The 11293-nt window shown below is 44.2% G+C and overlaps 2 protein-coding genes across 2 annotated transcripts; both read left to right on the forward strand.

Annotated features, from left to right (window-relative positions):
* Positions 1 to 316: 316 nt before the first annotated feature.
* LOC138204657 (secretin receptor-like) lies at positions 317 to 5607 on the forward strand. Its single transcript, XM_069160055.1, has 9 exons — positions 317 to 1240; positions 2760 to 2839; positions 3054 to 3355; positions 3721 to 3842; positions 3991 to 4088; positions 4215 to 4421; positions 4538 to 4604; positions 5247 to 5336; positions 5417 to 5607. The coding sequence occupies exons 3-9, from the start codon at positions 3238 to 3240 to the stop codon at positions 5597 to 5599; spliced, it is 885 nt and encodes a 294-aa protein (XP_069016156.1). The 5' UTR covers positions 317 to 1240; positions 2760 to 2839; positions 3054 to 3237; the 3' UTR covers positions 5600 to 5607.
* A 453-nt stretch (positions 5608 to 6060) lies between these two features.
* Positions 6061 to 11244, forward strand: LOC138204655 (S-adenosylmethionine synthase). Its single transcript, XM_069160052.1, has 9 exons — positions 6061 to 6268; positions 6595 to 6686; positions 8041 to 8118; positions 8550 to 8672; positions 8756 to 9012; positions 9158 to 9376; positions 9729 to 9911; positions 10321 to 10454; positions 10558 to 11244. The coding sequence occupies exons 2-9, from the start codon at positions 6605 to 6607 to the stop codon at positions 10658 to 10660; spliced, it is 1179 nt and encodes a 392-aa protein (XP_069016153.1). The 5' UTR covers positions 6061 to 6268; positions 6595 to 6604; the 3' UTR covers positions 10661 to 11244.
* Positions 11245 to 11293: the final 49 nt, after the last annotated feature.

Consider the following 11293-nt stretch of genomic DNA (forward strand, 5'->3'; position numbering starts at 1 on the left):
ATTTAAACATTTTATGTAAGGTTTAAAAGTCACAATTTGAACTGTAAAGAAACACATTTGGAATATATTTTGTATGCCGAGTTGTCAAAAACTATATGGACACCATGTTTTGGAGTCTATAAACCAATGAGGGCATTTTTCTGTGACTTTGGAGATTTTATCCACTCCAAGTCTTTTATTCTTATAATAATGTATAATTATAATAATAAACTTCATTTATACAGCTCTTTTTAAAACCAAATCACAAAGGGCTTTACATGATATTTCCAGGATTAAAACAATGCAAAACAAAGGAAAATAAAATCAGGCAGAAACAAGAAAATACGTGACAAGATTACTTGTTCTTTGTAGGAACATTTTGTTGTAAAGTTATTTTTGACACAACAGTCACTTTCTAAAGTATTCAGATCTGCTCCCCTTTTGCGCACTTTATTGTGGATAACTAAATTTTTTTTTTTACATTTTTGCAAATTTATTAAAAAATAAAAAATGGCAGACGTATTCAGACCCTTCACTGTAGCGCCACATTGTGGTCAGATGCAGACTTGAAGGGGTTGAACAGTTTGGAAAGGCCGGACGGAGCAGAAGCTCCAGTAACAGATCGGTGCGGTCGGCACACAAAGGTCGAGTCTTTGGCACGTAAAGCGCTGGAGGCCCGCAGGACTAAACAGTGCGCCCTTGTGTCACTCCTCTCCCACCGGCCTCCCACCGGCCTCCCCGTGGCCTCTCGCCATCACACGCCGGGTGCCAACTTTTACACCAAGTCGAGAAGCCGTTCGGCTCTGGTGGAAAAAACAGCGGCGGGATTATTGACGGTCAGATGTGTTTCTGAACGCGTTGGCAAGACGGGACTCTTTGTGCCCTCTGTCCTTCTTCTGTTTTTGGAAATGTGCCCGGGGCAACAGCTGCCGCCAGCTTGTGTGGCAGAAGATGCTTTGGTTTCATCCTGTGGTGGGAGATCACTGTGGGCCAGGTGCTGCCGTGGGATCCCCGCCCACCTTTTTAAAAGCCTCGTGTGGTCTGAGGCTGAAGGACGACGTTTCACTTCCAAAAATACAATTCTTCCAAAGAAGCAACATTTCTTCTTTCGACCTCCATTTTATACCGGCGAAATAACAAAACAATTTTTTTTTTCTTTCCCAAATAGTTTTAATTCATCTGTCATCTGATCGATTAATCTCTATAGCCAGTGGCACAATGAGATCCCTACATATGGAACCTAATTATCTTCAGCCTACAGGTGAACACTTCAAATTGAACAAGTTTGTACAAGTTTTCATTCTGTAATTACGTAAATTAACACGCTGAAATACTTTTTTATAGGCAAAAGCTCAGATTATCATGTTTTCTACATAAAATGCTAATTTCTAGAGTCACTTAAATATTAATAAAGCACAATATGTCCCTCTGAACTGTTGTAGAGTCGAAGTGTTAAGTGATGTGTGCGTCTCAAATTTGTACTTAAAGTATTAAAACCACAGGAAAACATTTTAAGATGGATGCACACAAAGAATCAAAATGTTATGAAGCAAGAAAGCAAAAACATTAAAAGGCAATCATTTTATGAGATAATAGGAAGGAAAGAAATATTAAAACAAATAAATACAATAAAAATGATTAAATAAAAATGACCCCGATGAGCTAAAAGAGCTTCACATGTCAGTCAGGAGTCCTCCGGGATGTCTCCAGGATGTCTCTGGGATGTCTCCTGGATGTCTCCGGGATATCTCCGGGATGTCTCCGGGATGTCTCTGGGATGTCTCCGGGATGTCTCCAGGCCTCTCTGTCTGCTAAATAGTTAAATAGATGAAGACTCACGCACCATCTGCTGAGGGAGAAAGTGTTGCGTAACAGGGTTTATCCGAATCAGGACGGTTCCCCTGGATTACTGTTGAATAACTCTCATTCCCGAGCCCTGAAAAATCAACAGGAGTATGTTTACTTCCTGTTTATCTGACAACTAAAGGTGACATTTGGAGCCACCGAAGTTCTGGAAGCAGCATCAACATCCAACGGCCTCGTGATAAATCTCCAACATCTGTCCTGCGCTGTTTACTTTTCAAAACTAGAACCAATCAAAATGTGGGACGTCGTGCTCGTACTTCTACGCTCGTCTTTACAATCGTTGCCCAAAGACTTGAAAACCAACACAAACATCTTCTTCCTTTTAAAAGACCCGGAAGCAGCATTTGATTATTACTTGTATAGTTCTCAACAATATTCACCTCTCAACAGTGTGAACACATTGAGCAGATGCTCTTTACCGACTTCACCAAAAAATGATTTCAAAATGTAAACTTTAGATTTTGAGCTATTGTTTCGCTTTAAAAAAAAAAAATGTAGCACTGAAAAATCATTGAAGCTGAAAATTCATGACGTTCAGGGATGAAACACTAGAGGGAGCTGTTGCTGCCTCATTCATGTGTATTCAGTCACTGCTGCATCATTTCTTTTTTCATATAATAACCTGGACTGTTTGAATATCCAGGCTTCTGTAACACCACTATGTAATTATTAAGAGTTAAAAATTAAAAGAAGAATTTGAAACGACTTTGAGGATAAAGCTGTAAAGTTCTCAGAGTTACGTCTCTGCTGCATTCGTTTGATCTTGTTTTGAATCTCACAGCATGTTGTTTCTGTTTCTGTGTTGAATATTACATGACAACTGCTGCTGAGGGCAGATGATGATGATGATGATGATGATGATGATGATGATGATATCACACCGAGAAACAGAAAGCGGTTTTACATTTCATAAGGTTTCATCTTTAAAATGACCGAATCCACGGACTTCTCTCTGACTGCCGTCGTTTACGTCCTCATCATCACAACATGCACGGTAAGTTTACAACTTTATTAACATTAATGTCACCTAACAAAAATATTAAACTCATTTATGTTCTTTTTTTGGGTCAAGTTTAGACAAATATTTAAATAATTCAGGAGGAATTTATCCTTCACGGACTGTAACTAACATCATGCGTGTTTAATCTCAGATGTGGGAATTCCAGGTTCAATAAACCAGCGTGAATCTTTTTTCATTCCTCCGTCAGGTCGGTTCAACTCATCCAGATTGTTCCATCATCTTCCATCTGCTGAAGAAAGAAAACGAGTGTAAACTCAAGATGAAGACGGCCGCCGCGGCATCATCGCTCCACCGGGGCGGTAATAAACCTGCAGGTTGTCCGTTCCTTCCAGCAGAATAAACAGAGTGTGAACGAGCCGAAGGAGAAGACGATGACCTGCGAGGGTTTCAGGTTGTGTGACGGAGTCAGCTGCTGGCCGACCGCCTCTGAGGGACGGGTCGTCTCCGCCCGCTGTCCTCCGCTGCTGCTGAAGCCTGAAACTCCTCCAGGTGAACATTTCTATCATCATCATCATCATCATCATCTGCAAAAACAAAACATTTCTGAAGTCCAGCTTCTGTAAAAACATGATATTTCAGAAAGACATTTTTTTTTTCTATTTTAAAGCTGCTGTTTTAAAAAAAAAATTTTTTACTTTATTTACACGTCCTCTCATTATACAAACTTTAAAACTGAGCCGTGGCTCGTAATCTCGCTATAAGATGGTCTAAATCGTGAAAAAAATAGTAGCAATATTAAAAAATTAAAAATGACTGGATAACAATAATAAGACTGAAAGACGGGAAAACATGGAGGTTGTACATCTGCAGTTTGGACACTTTCAGCCTCCTTTTTAAAAACCGGTCCTCCCCAGCGCTGATCACCAGGAGGTGCACGGCGGCGGGATGGAGTGAACCGAGCCCGCCGTACTACACGGCCTGTCGCTACGAGGAGGACGAGCAGGAGGACGAGCAGGAGGACGAGGTGTGGAAGGAGGTACGTCAGACTCAAAGCTTCACCAGCTGTTACTGCGGTCCATCCCGCTTCTTCAAAAGGTTTTTCTCCTCATCTAAATCTCCTTTTTTTTTTTTTTTTCTCGTTCTTTATGGTCGTGACTGATGAATATTTTTACGTTTTGCTCCAGAAAACCTACTTTGATACTGTGAAGCTGATGTACAGCGTTGAATACGGAGCGTCTCTGGCTGCTCTGCTCGTCGCCGTGCTGCTTTTCTGCTGTTTCAGGTCGGTTCAGACACGAGAAGAAAAAAAAAATCCTCTTCAAATGATGAAAATCCTCAAAATTAAGATGAAATTTCAGAATAAAAGGCGAAAAACGAACCTGTCGGATGTTTTCCTGCTTCCTTTCAGGAAGCTGCTCTGCACACGCAACTACATCCACCTCCACCTGTTCACCAGCTTCATGCTCAGAAGTCTCGCTGTGTTCATCAAAGATGCAGTGTTGTTTACAGACAACAGCATGGACCGCTGCACGGCGTCCACAGTGAGACCACAGACACCGAACACTTTAACCTGCATGAGTCCTGATTCAAAACATGTCAACGCCTCAGTAAACAGGTGAAACCTCATCTCCAGAATCTGCAGTCTTTTCCTCCGTGTATTCGTGTTTTATAACGGTGTGTGTGTGTGTGTGTGTGTGTGTGTGTGTGTGTGCGTGTGTGTGTGTGTTGCAGGTGTTGGGACGACCTGGAGAGCCGCTCATGGTGGGTAATCAAGATCCCTGTCCTGCTCTGTATCTTTGTGAGAATGTCTTCTGCCCGTTTGCCCTCCGTTTATGTTCAGATGTCCGTCTGCATCCTGTATTTATGGGACAGGAACGACATCAAACTCCAATGAAAACAAACACGTTTGGTTTAAAACATCACATCATCATAATAAACATATTTCAGAAAGATTAAATGATTAAAATAGTTCCAAGTTTGCTTCCATTGGGAGCTCTCGGCTTCTAAAACAACTTATTTGGTTTGTGAATTTTCAATATTTGTGAATATTTCTAAGGTTGACACTGTTCTTCCTTCACACATAAATATTTGAGAATAGTTTCCAAATATTGTGTCTCATTTATTTTTGAGGAAAATGATTCAGAGTTGGTTTTGGTCTTCACGGCTTTAATTTGATGCTGAGCAGACAGAAAAATGTAGAAATCACACTTTGTCCTTGAAAAGATGTGACAGAAAACTATATTTAATGTATACATATGTAATAAACATCTGTCAGACATACACAGGATGATGAAGCAGCATCTTTGCGTGACATCCGCAGGCTGCGACAACCAGTCAGGTCAAAAACAGCACGTATAAATGCATTCAATGATTTAAAACATGCACACAAAAAAGACTCTTTTAATTTTTAAATCCATGCAAATATATGCAGATGACGCAGTTGAACCTCGTGATCTTCCTGAACATCAGCAGGATCATCGTTCAGAAGACGAAGGCCACACGAGAACCAACGCGAGACTCGAGTCTTCAGGTGAGACTTTCCCTGTTTCCTCCTCCTCCTCCTCCTCTTCCTCCTGACCTTCCTCTCCGGCTCTCTGCTGCCCCCTGCAGGACGCTCCTCTGCTCCACCCTCCTCCTGACCCCTTTGTTCAGGATTCACTATGCGGTGTTCGTTCTGATCCCGGAGCACATCGCCGTCGGGCCTCGACTCTACTTGGAGTTAGTTTTAGGCTCCTTTCAGGTAACGCGTCCTTCATACCACCAACAAACAAAGATAAACACATCGTTAGCTAGCGGGACTGTATGTTGAAACACTACAGAGCTGCAATTACTGCTCATTTACATCAACAGTTACCAATTACTGTCAGTGTTTTGGTCTGAACAGTGACATACAAAACTACCTCAAAAAGACCAGAGATGCTAAAAGAGCATAACAAGATGCAAAACAACCAGGAGACAGAACTGTGGCAAAAAAATGCAAAATGAACAAATGAAAATACTAAATCTGACTAAAAAATGACTCAAAACAACGACAAAAAGAAACACAGAGACACTAAAGAACACAAACACGTTCAAAATGATAGAAATGAAGCAGAAAAAGATCTGCATGTGTTGTTTGTAGCGTGTCGTGAGGCTGGGGAGACTTTTATACGTCTATTTCTAAATAACTCATTCATGGTTTTTCTTCTTCATCTCTCCCACATCATCATCATCTGCGTGTGCCTGAGCTCTGCCTCGTGAAGTGGAAACGTCCCTTTGGCAGGCGGCTCCTGTGTACACAGCGCCACCCCCCCTCCCCACCACCTCCACCACCACCACCACCACGAGGGTGGACCCACAGTCGGGGGACCTCGGGGGCCCCCAGGTACAAAGAAACAAAGAGCAGGCATGAATGAGTCGCTGGAGGAGCTTCAGCGTCACTCTTTGATGAAGTCTTGATCTGTTGGAGGGATTTTCAACCCGGTGAGTCAAAGTGGGAAAATTCAGCACGGGAGGAGTTAACAAAAAAAAGAAAAATGAAAACCCACACACAATCCCACCCTCCCCTTCTAGGCCCCTTGAATGGACTGACCCGCCGGTTCACATGGTTACCCACCCACCCACCCCTCACGCCCACCCTCACACCCACACCCATGCGTGTGTTGTCTTTGCCTTTTATAGTGCAGAGTTATCCGGCTGCTCTGCCTGATCAGACACAACCTGCCCGACTCGGTCACACAGTTTTTCCAAGAAACACACGACCTGAACCGGAGCTGCCGCTCACTCATCGGTCCCGTCTGCTTCCACAGGGACGCAACAATGAACGGCACCGTGGACGCGAGCCACGAGCACGACGGCTCCTTCATGTTTACCTCCGAGTCCGTGGGCGAGGGACACCCTGGTGAGTGGAGGACTCGACCCCGCGTGCTGCAGCTTTAATAACTGATGTTTCAGCGATGACTCTGAGGAATGTGCAGGAGCCCGAGTGGAGCCACATGGCGCTGATTCTCTAATGTCACTTTGTTTTTCAGCAGGATTTCGTGCTGTACCAAAGAGAAAACGGCCACTTTTGGCTGCATGACATGTCAAGAAAGTTGTAGCTGTAAATCAGTTTTAAGTTGGTTCGACTTATGAGAATTATTTGCTGCACTTTTTGAAAAGCAGATGAGTCAGCTGAAACTCAGAAAACAAGTTCAATACATTTCAGATGTTGACGTTGAATCCACAACTGTTTATTCACTCCAACGGAAACATCGTTTTCTTGGTGTGAAGTCAGTTTTTCGTTGAGGAGCTGCAGCTGAGAGAAAGAAAAAAGACTTGAAAACCATTAAATTAGGTACAAGCAGGAAATATGCTGTGTACTTCACGTAGATAACAGCAAAAGAAGCAATATATAGTTTTATGATACAATAAATATGATTTAAAAACAGTGCAAGAGAGTTAGTATAAAATTAAATTTCAAGGCAGAAAATTTGAGTTTGGTGATATGAATTTCAATTTCTTCAGTTGAGGCTTTGAGATAAATAAATTAACAAGTTTATCTCTGTTGAGCAAAATATTCTTTGATGATCTCAACCGTAGATTCTAGTTTCTAATGTTACATCAATTACTGCACTGCAGGAGTTCATTCATTCAGTCATTCATTCAGTATCTGAAGTACAAAACTATCAGGCTTTATGTGGAGAGGCAGTCAGGAAACGTCATCTATCACACAGGATAAACATAACAAGTAAACATTTAAAAGTGTATCCAGACTAGTAAAAGAAACTAAAATGTACAAACAAATAAATAAATATAATTCAGTTTAAAGTAAAAAAAAAAAAAAAAGCAAAGATAAAAAAAAAAAGCAAATGAAGTTGTCAAACTGACTTGTTTGTTTTTTTTTTAATGTAAATCATCTTGAAGAAATGTGTTTGGAGTTTGAAACAAGTTGATTTGAATTGAAAACAGGTTGGAGTATTTTTCTCAGTAGACTTTAAAAAAGGAGATTTTTGTGCCTCATATTTTGGAAGCATGCGGAGTTAAAAAGTTGAATATTCTCATGTGACATGGCGTCGAGGTTTCAGTGCGGCGGCGCGTTGATGATCCGATGGAGTTACAGCGTCCCGGTGGCTATTCATAGTCCCGTAACTCGGGACGGGACGGGACGGAGGCGCGGTGCTCCCGTGGAGCAGTGAAACCAGATATTTGCAGGCTCCGCCCACACGAGGAATCCGACATGTGCAGCAGATATAAATCCTCTTCCTGTCTTCCAGATAAGATCTGCGATCAGATCAGCGACGCTGTGCTCGACGCTCATCTGAGGCAGGACCCCGACGCCAAAGTGGCCTGTGGTGGGTAGCAGTGTGCGTGTCCGTCCAGCAGGGGGCAGCAACACAAAATAAACAGACCAGTGGGGGGGATCACCCTATTGTGAATTCATTTAAAAACATACAGGATTACCAGGAAGTTTGTTTATTTGCAAGAACAGTTGGACACCTGAATCTCCAGCAGTAACTGTCGGTGTTCGAGTTGCATTGTGGGTAACGTAGGCGCCTGGTTTGTAGAATGAAAAGAGCTCATATCGTTAAAAACTGACCTTTGTGAATCCGCCAATGTAAAAGTAGAGAAATGTAAAACTTGAGACTTCATACTGACACAACAACACTTTGCAAACAACTATACCTCAGATAAAAAAAAAAAATATACAAGAAGTTGTGATTAAAAAAAAAAAATGATGTTAAGGTGCTCAGAAAGTCTTAAGACCTGCCGTGTGGTGAAACAGAGACGGTGTGTAAGACCGGCATGGTGCTGCTGTGCGGGGAGATCACGTCCCGGGCCAGCGTGGACTACCAGAAGGTGGTGAGAGAGATCATCCAACACATCGGGTACGACGACTCGGGCAAAGGTGAGCGCAAATGTTGAACTGTCGCGCAGGAGGAGCTCCTCGTGAACACGCACAAGTTTGACCTTGAGCCTCTTGTGTTTCAGGCTTCGACTACAAGACGTGCAACGTGCTGGTGGCCCTGGAGCAGCAGTCACCCGACATCGCTCAGGGAGTCCACATCGATCGGCCGGAGAGCGACATCGGAGCCGGAGACCAGGGTCTGATGTTCGGCTACGCCACCGACGAGACCGAGGAGTGTATGCCCCTCACCGTGGTCCTCGCACACAAACTCAACGCCAAGATGGCCGAGCTGAGGCGGGACGGGACGGTTCCCTGGCTGCGGCCGGACTCCAAGACGCAGGTGGGATCGGCGGGCAGGTCGTCCCTGACGTCAGCTCCTCTGGTTCAAAGTGTCTCCGTGTCTAAATCAACCAAACTTGCTCTTTTCTAATCTAATATAACGGGGAAAAGTTCGAGGATATTTGTTTGCTGCTCCCCTCCTGCAGGTGACGGTTCATTACACCCAGGAGAACGGCGCCGTGATCCCGAACCGCGTCCACACCGTGGTGGTCTCGGTGCAGCACGACGACGACGTGAGTCTGGAGGAGCAGAAGAAGGTGCTGAAGGAGAAGGTGATCCGGGCCGTGGTCCCCGCTCGGTACCTGGACGAGAACACCGTGTACCACCTGCAGCCCAGCGGGCGTTTCGTGATCGGGGGCCCTCAGGTAAAGGTCGCGAGGAGGTCACGGAGGGGGGAGGGGCTTAATGCTCCGTTCTCAGTGTGTTCATGATGAACTTCCTCTTCTCCGAGATGTAAAAGCTTGTTTTTCTCCGTTTTATGGCACTGAAACCTTAAAATCTTTAAATTTTGTACGTTTTTGGACGATGATTTTTAACTTTAGATTTAAATCAACACATTTATGTAATTTTTTTCCAAGCAGAAGTCCACCTTCTAGCGTTTCTATTTATACAGCTTGCCCATTTCTTCAGTCACATCAGCTTAAATCAGATTTTTGATGGCGGCCTTGCTGCTCCTGAGCGCCGTGAGCATTTAGTGTGACTCTAAATCTCCGTCAGGGCGACGCGGGAGTGACGGGAAGGAAGATCATCGTGGACACGTACGGCGGCTGGGGGGCGCACGGCGGCGGCGCCTTCTCCGGGAAGGACTACACCAAGGTGGACCGCTCGGCCGCCTACGCAGCCCGCTGGGTGGCCAAGTCTCTGGTGAAGGCCCGGCTGTGCAGCAGGGTGCTGGTGCAGGTGAGACCGGACACACGAAGGGCTTCTGGGACGTTCGGTGTCGATCCGGTTTAAAGGTGAAAAATGAAAAAAAAAAAAGCACCAGAGTTTCGACACACAGAAGGACATCCAGACTTCCTGATATAAATACGTTTTATGTTCTATTCTATGGCATTAAAGTGGATTTGCTCAAATCAGAAAAATATAAGTTTACACGAGAGATGTATCTAATGGAATAACAGACTTCAAATAATCACATGGACTCAAATGTTGATTTAATTTGAACCTGACTGACTATTTCAGCCACGTGGTTGAAATAAATGTGAGTGTGTGTGTGTGTGTGTGTGTGTGTGTGTGTGTGTGTGTGTGTGTGTGTGTGTGTGTGTGTGCGCGTGTGCGTGTGTGTGTGCGCATGCGTGTGTGTCAACAGGTGGCGTACGCCATCGGAGTCGCCCACCCGCTGTCCATCTCCCTGTTCACCTACGGCTCGTCTCGGCGGAGCGAGAAGGAGCTGCTGCAGATCGTCAATAAGAACTTCGACCTCCGACCGGGAGTCATCGTCAGGTCAGGAGCTCACTGATATTATGTGCAGTATTATTATTATTATTATTATTATTATTATTATTATTATTATCCCGTACTTGGATTCATCTTGACTGTGCTGCAGAGACCTGGACCTGAAGAGACCCATCTACCAGAAGACCGCCTGCTACGGACACTTCGGACGGAAGGAATTCCCCTGGGAGGTCCCAAAGAACCTCAACTTCTAGTGTGTGTGTGTGTGTGTGTGTGTGTGTGTGTGTGTGTGTGTGTGTGTGTGTGTGAGAGAAGAGAGTGTGTGTGTGTGTGTGATTTATAGACAGCTGTCCTCGTGCTCCTGTAATCCAGTAAGAGGAGGGCAGCTGCCGGTGCTCAGAGGGGCGGTCCGGCGGAGGGATGGGCCGGTATGAGGTGCACGTGATCTCTGGTCCGCAGCAGGTTTGAGTTCGACGGGTTTCATCTGTAATTTATGGGTTTGTCGCCCCCCGATGGGCGACCTGAAAACCTGAAACACTAGTGAGAAGTTCAGTCACCTGCAGGCGGTTTGTTTCACACTTAAAGCAGCTTTTCTGTGCAGAACGAAAGCGAGTGACCAAATCTGAAGGGAAGAACAGCCATGCTTTATGTTCGTTTAGACATTTCTGAACCACTGTGACGTCTTAAGAATAATCCACATTCTTATCAATCTGTATGCCGGATGACACTTTTGTTCTTTAAATCAATCCTGTAACCTGCAGCTACTTTTTGTTTTGTTGTCTTCAACCTTCATGATAAAAATGTGTTTAAAAAAAAAAAAAGTAAAATTTTCTTTCAAGACCTGCAGATGCTTCATTTCCTCACAACAGTGTGTTTGAATGAAAACC

This window comes from Embiotoca jacksoni, unplaced genomic scaffold (genome assembly GCF_022577435.1).
Source record: "Embiotoca jacksoni isolate LCO1_2020_lvr unplaced genomic scaffold, fEmbJac1.0.p SCAF_26, whole genome shotgun sequence".
Classification (NCBI taxonomy): domain Eukaryota; kingdom Metazoa; phylum Chordata; class Actinopteri; family Embiotocidae; genus Embiotoca; species Embiotoca jacksoni.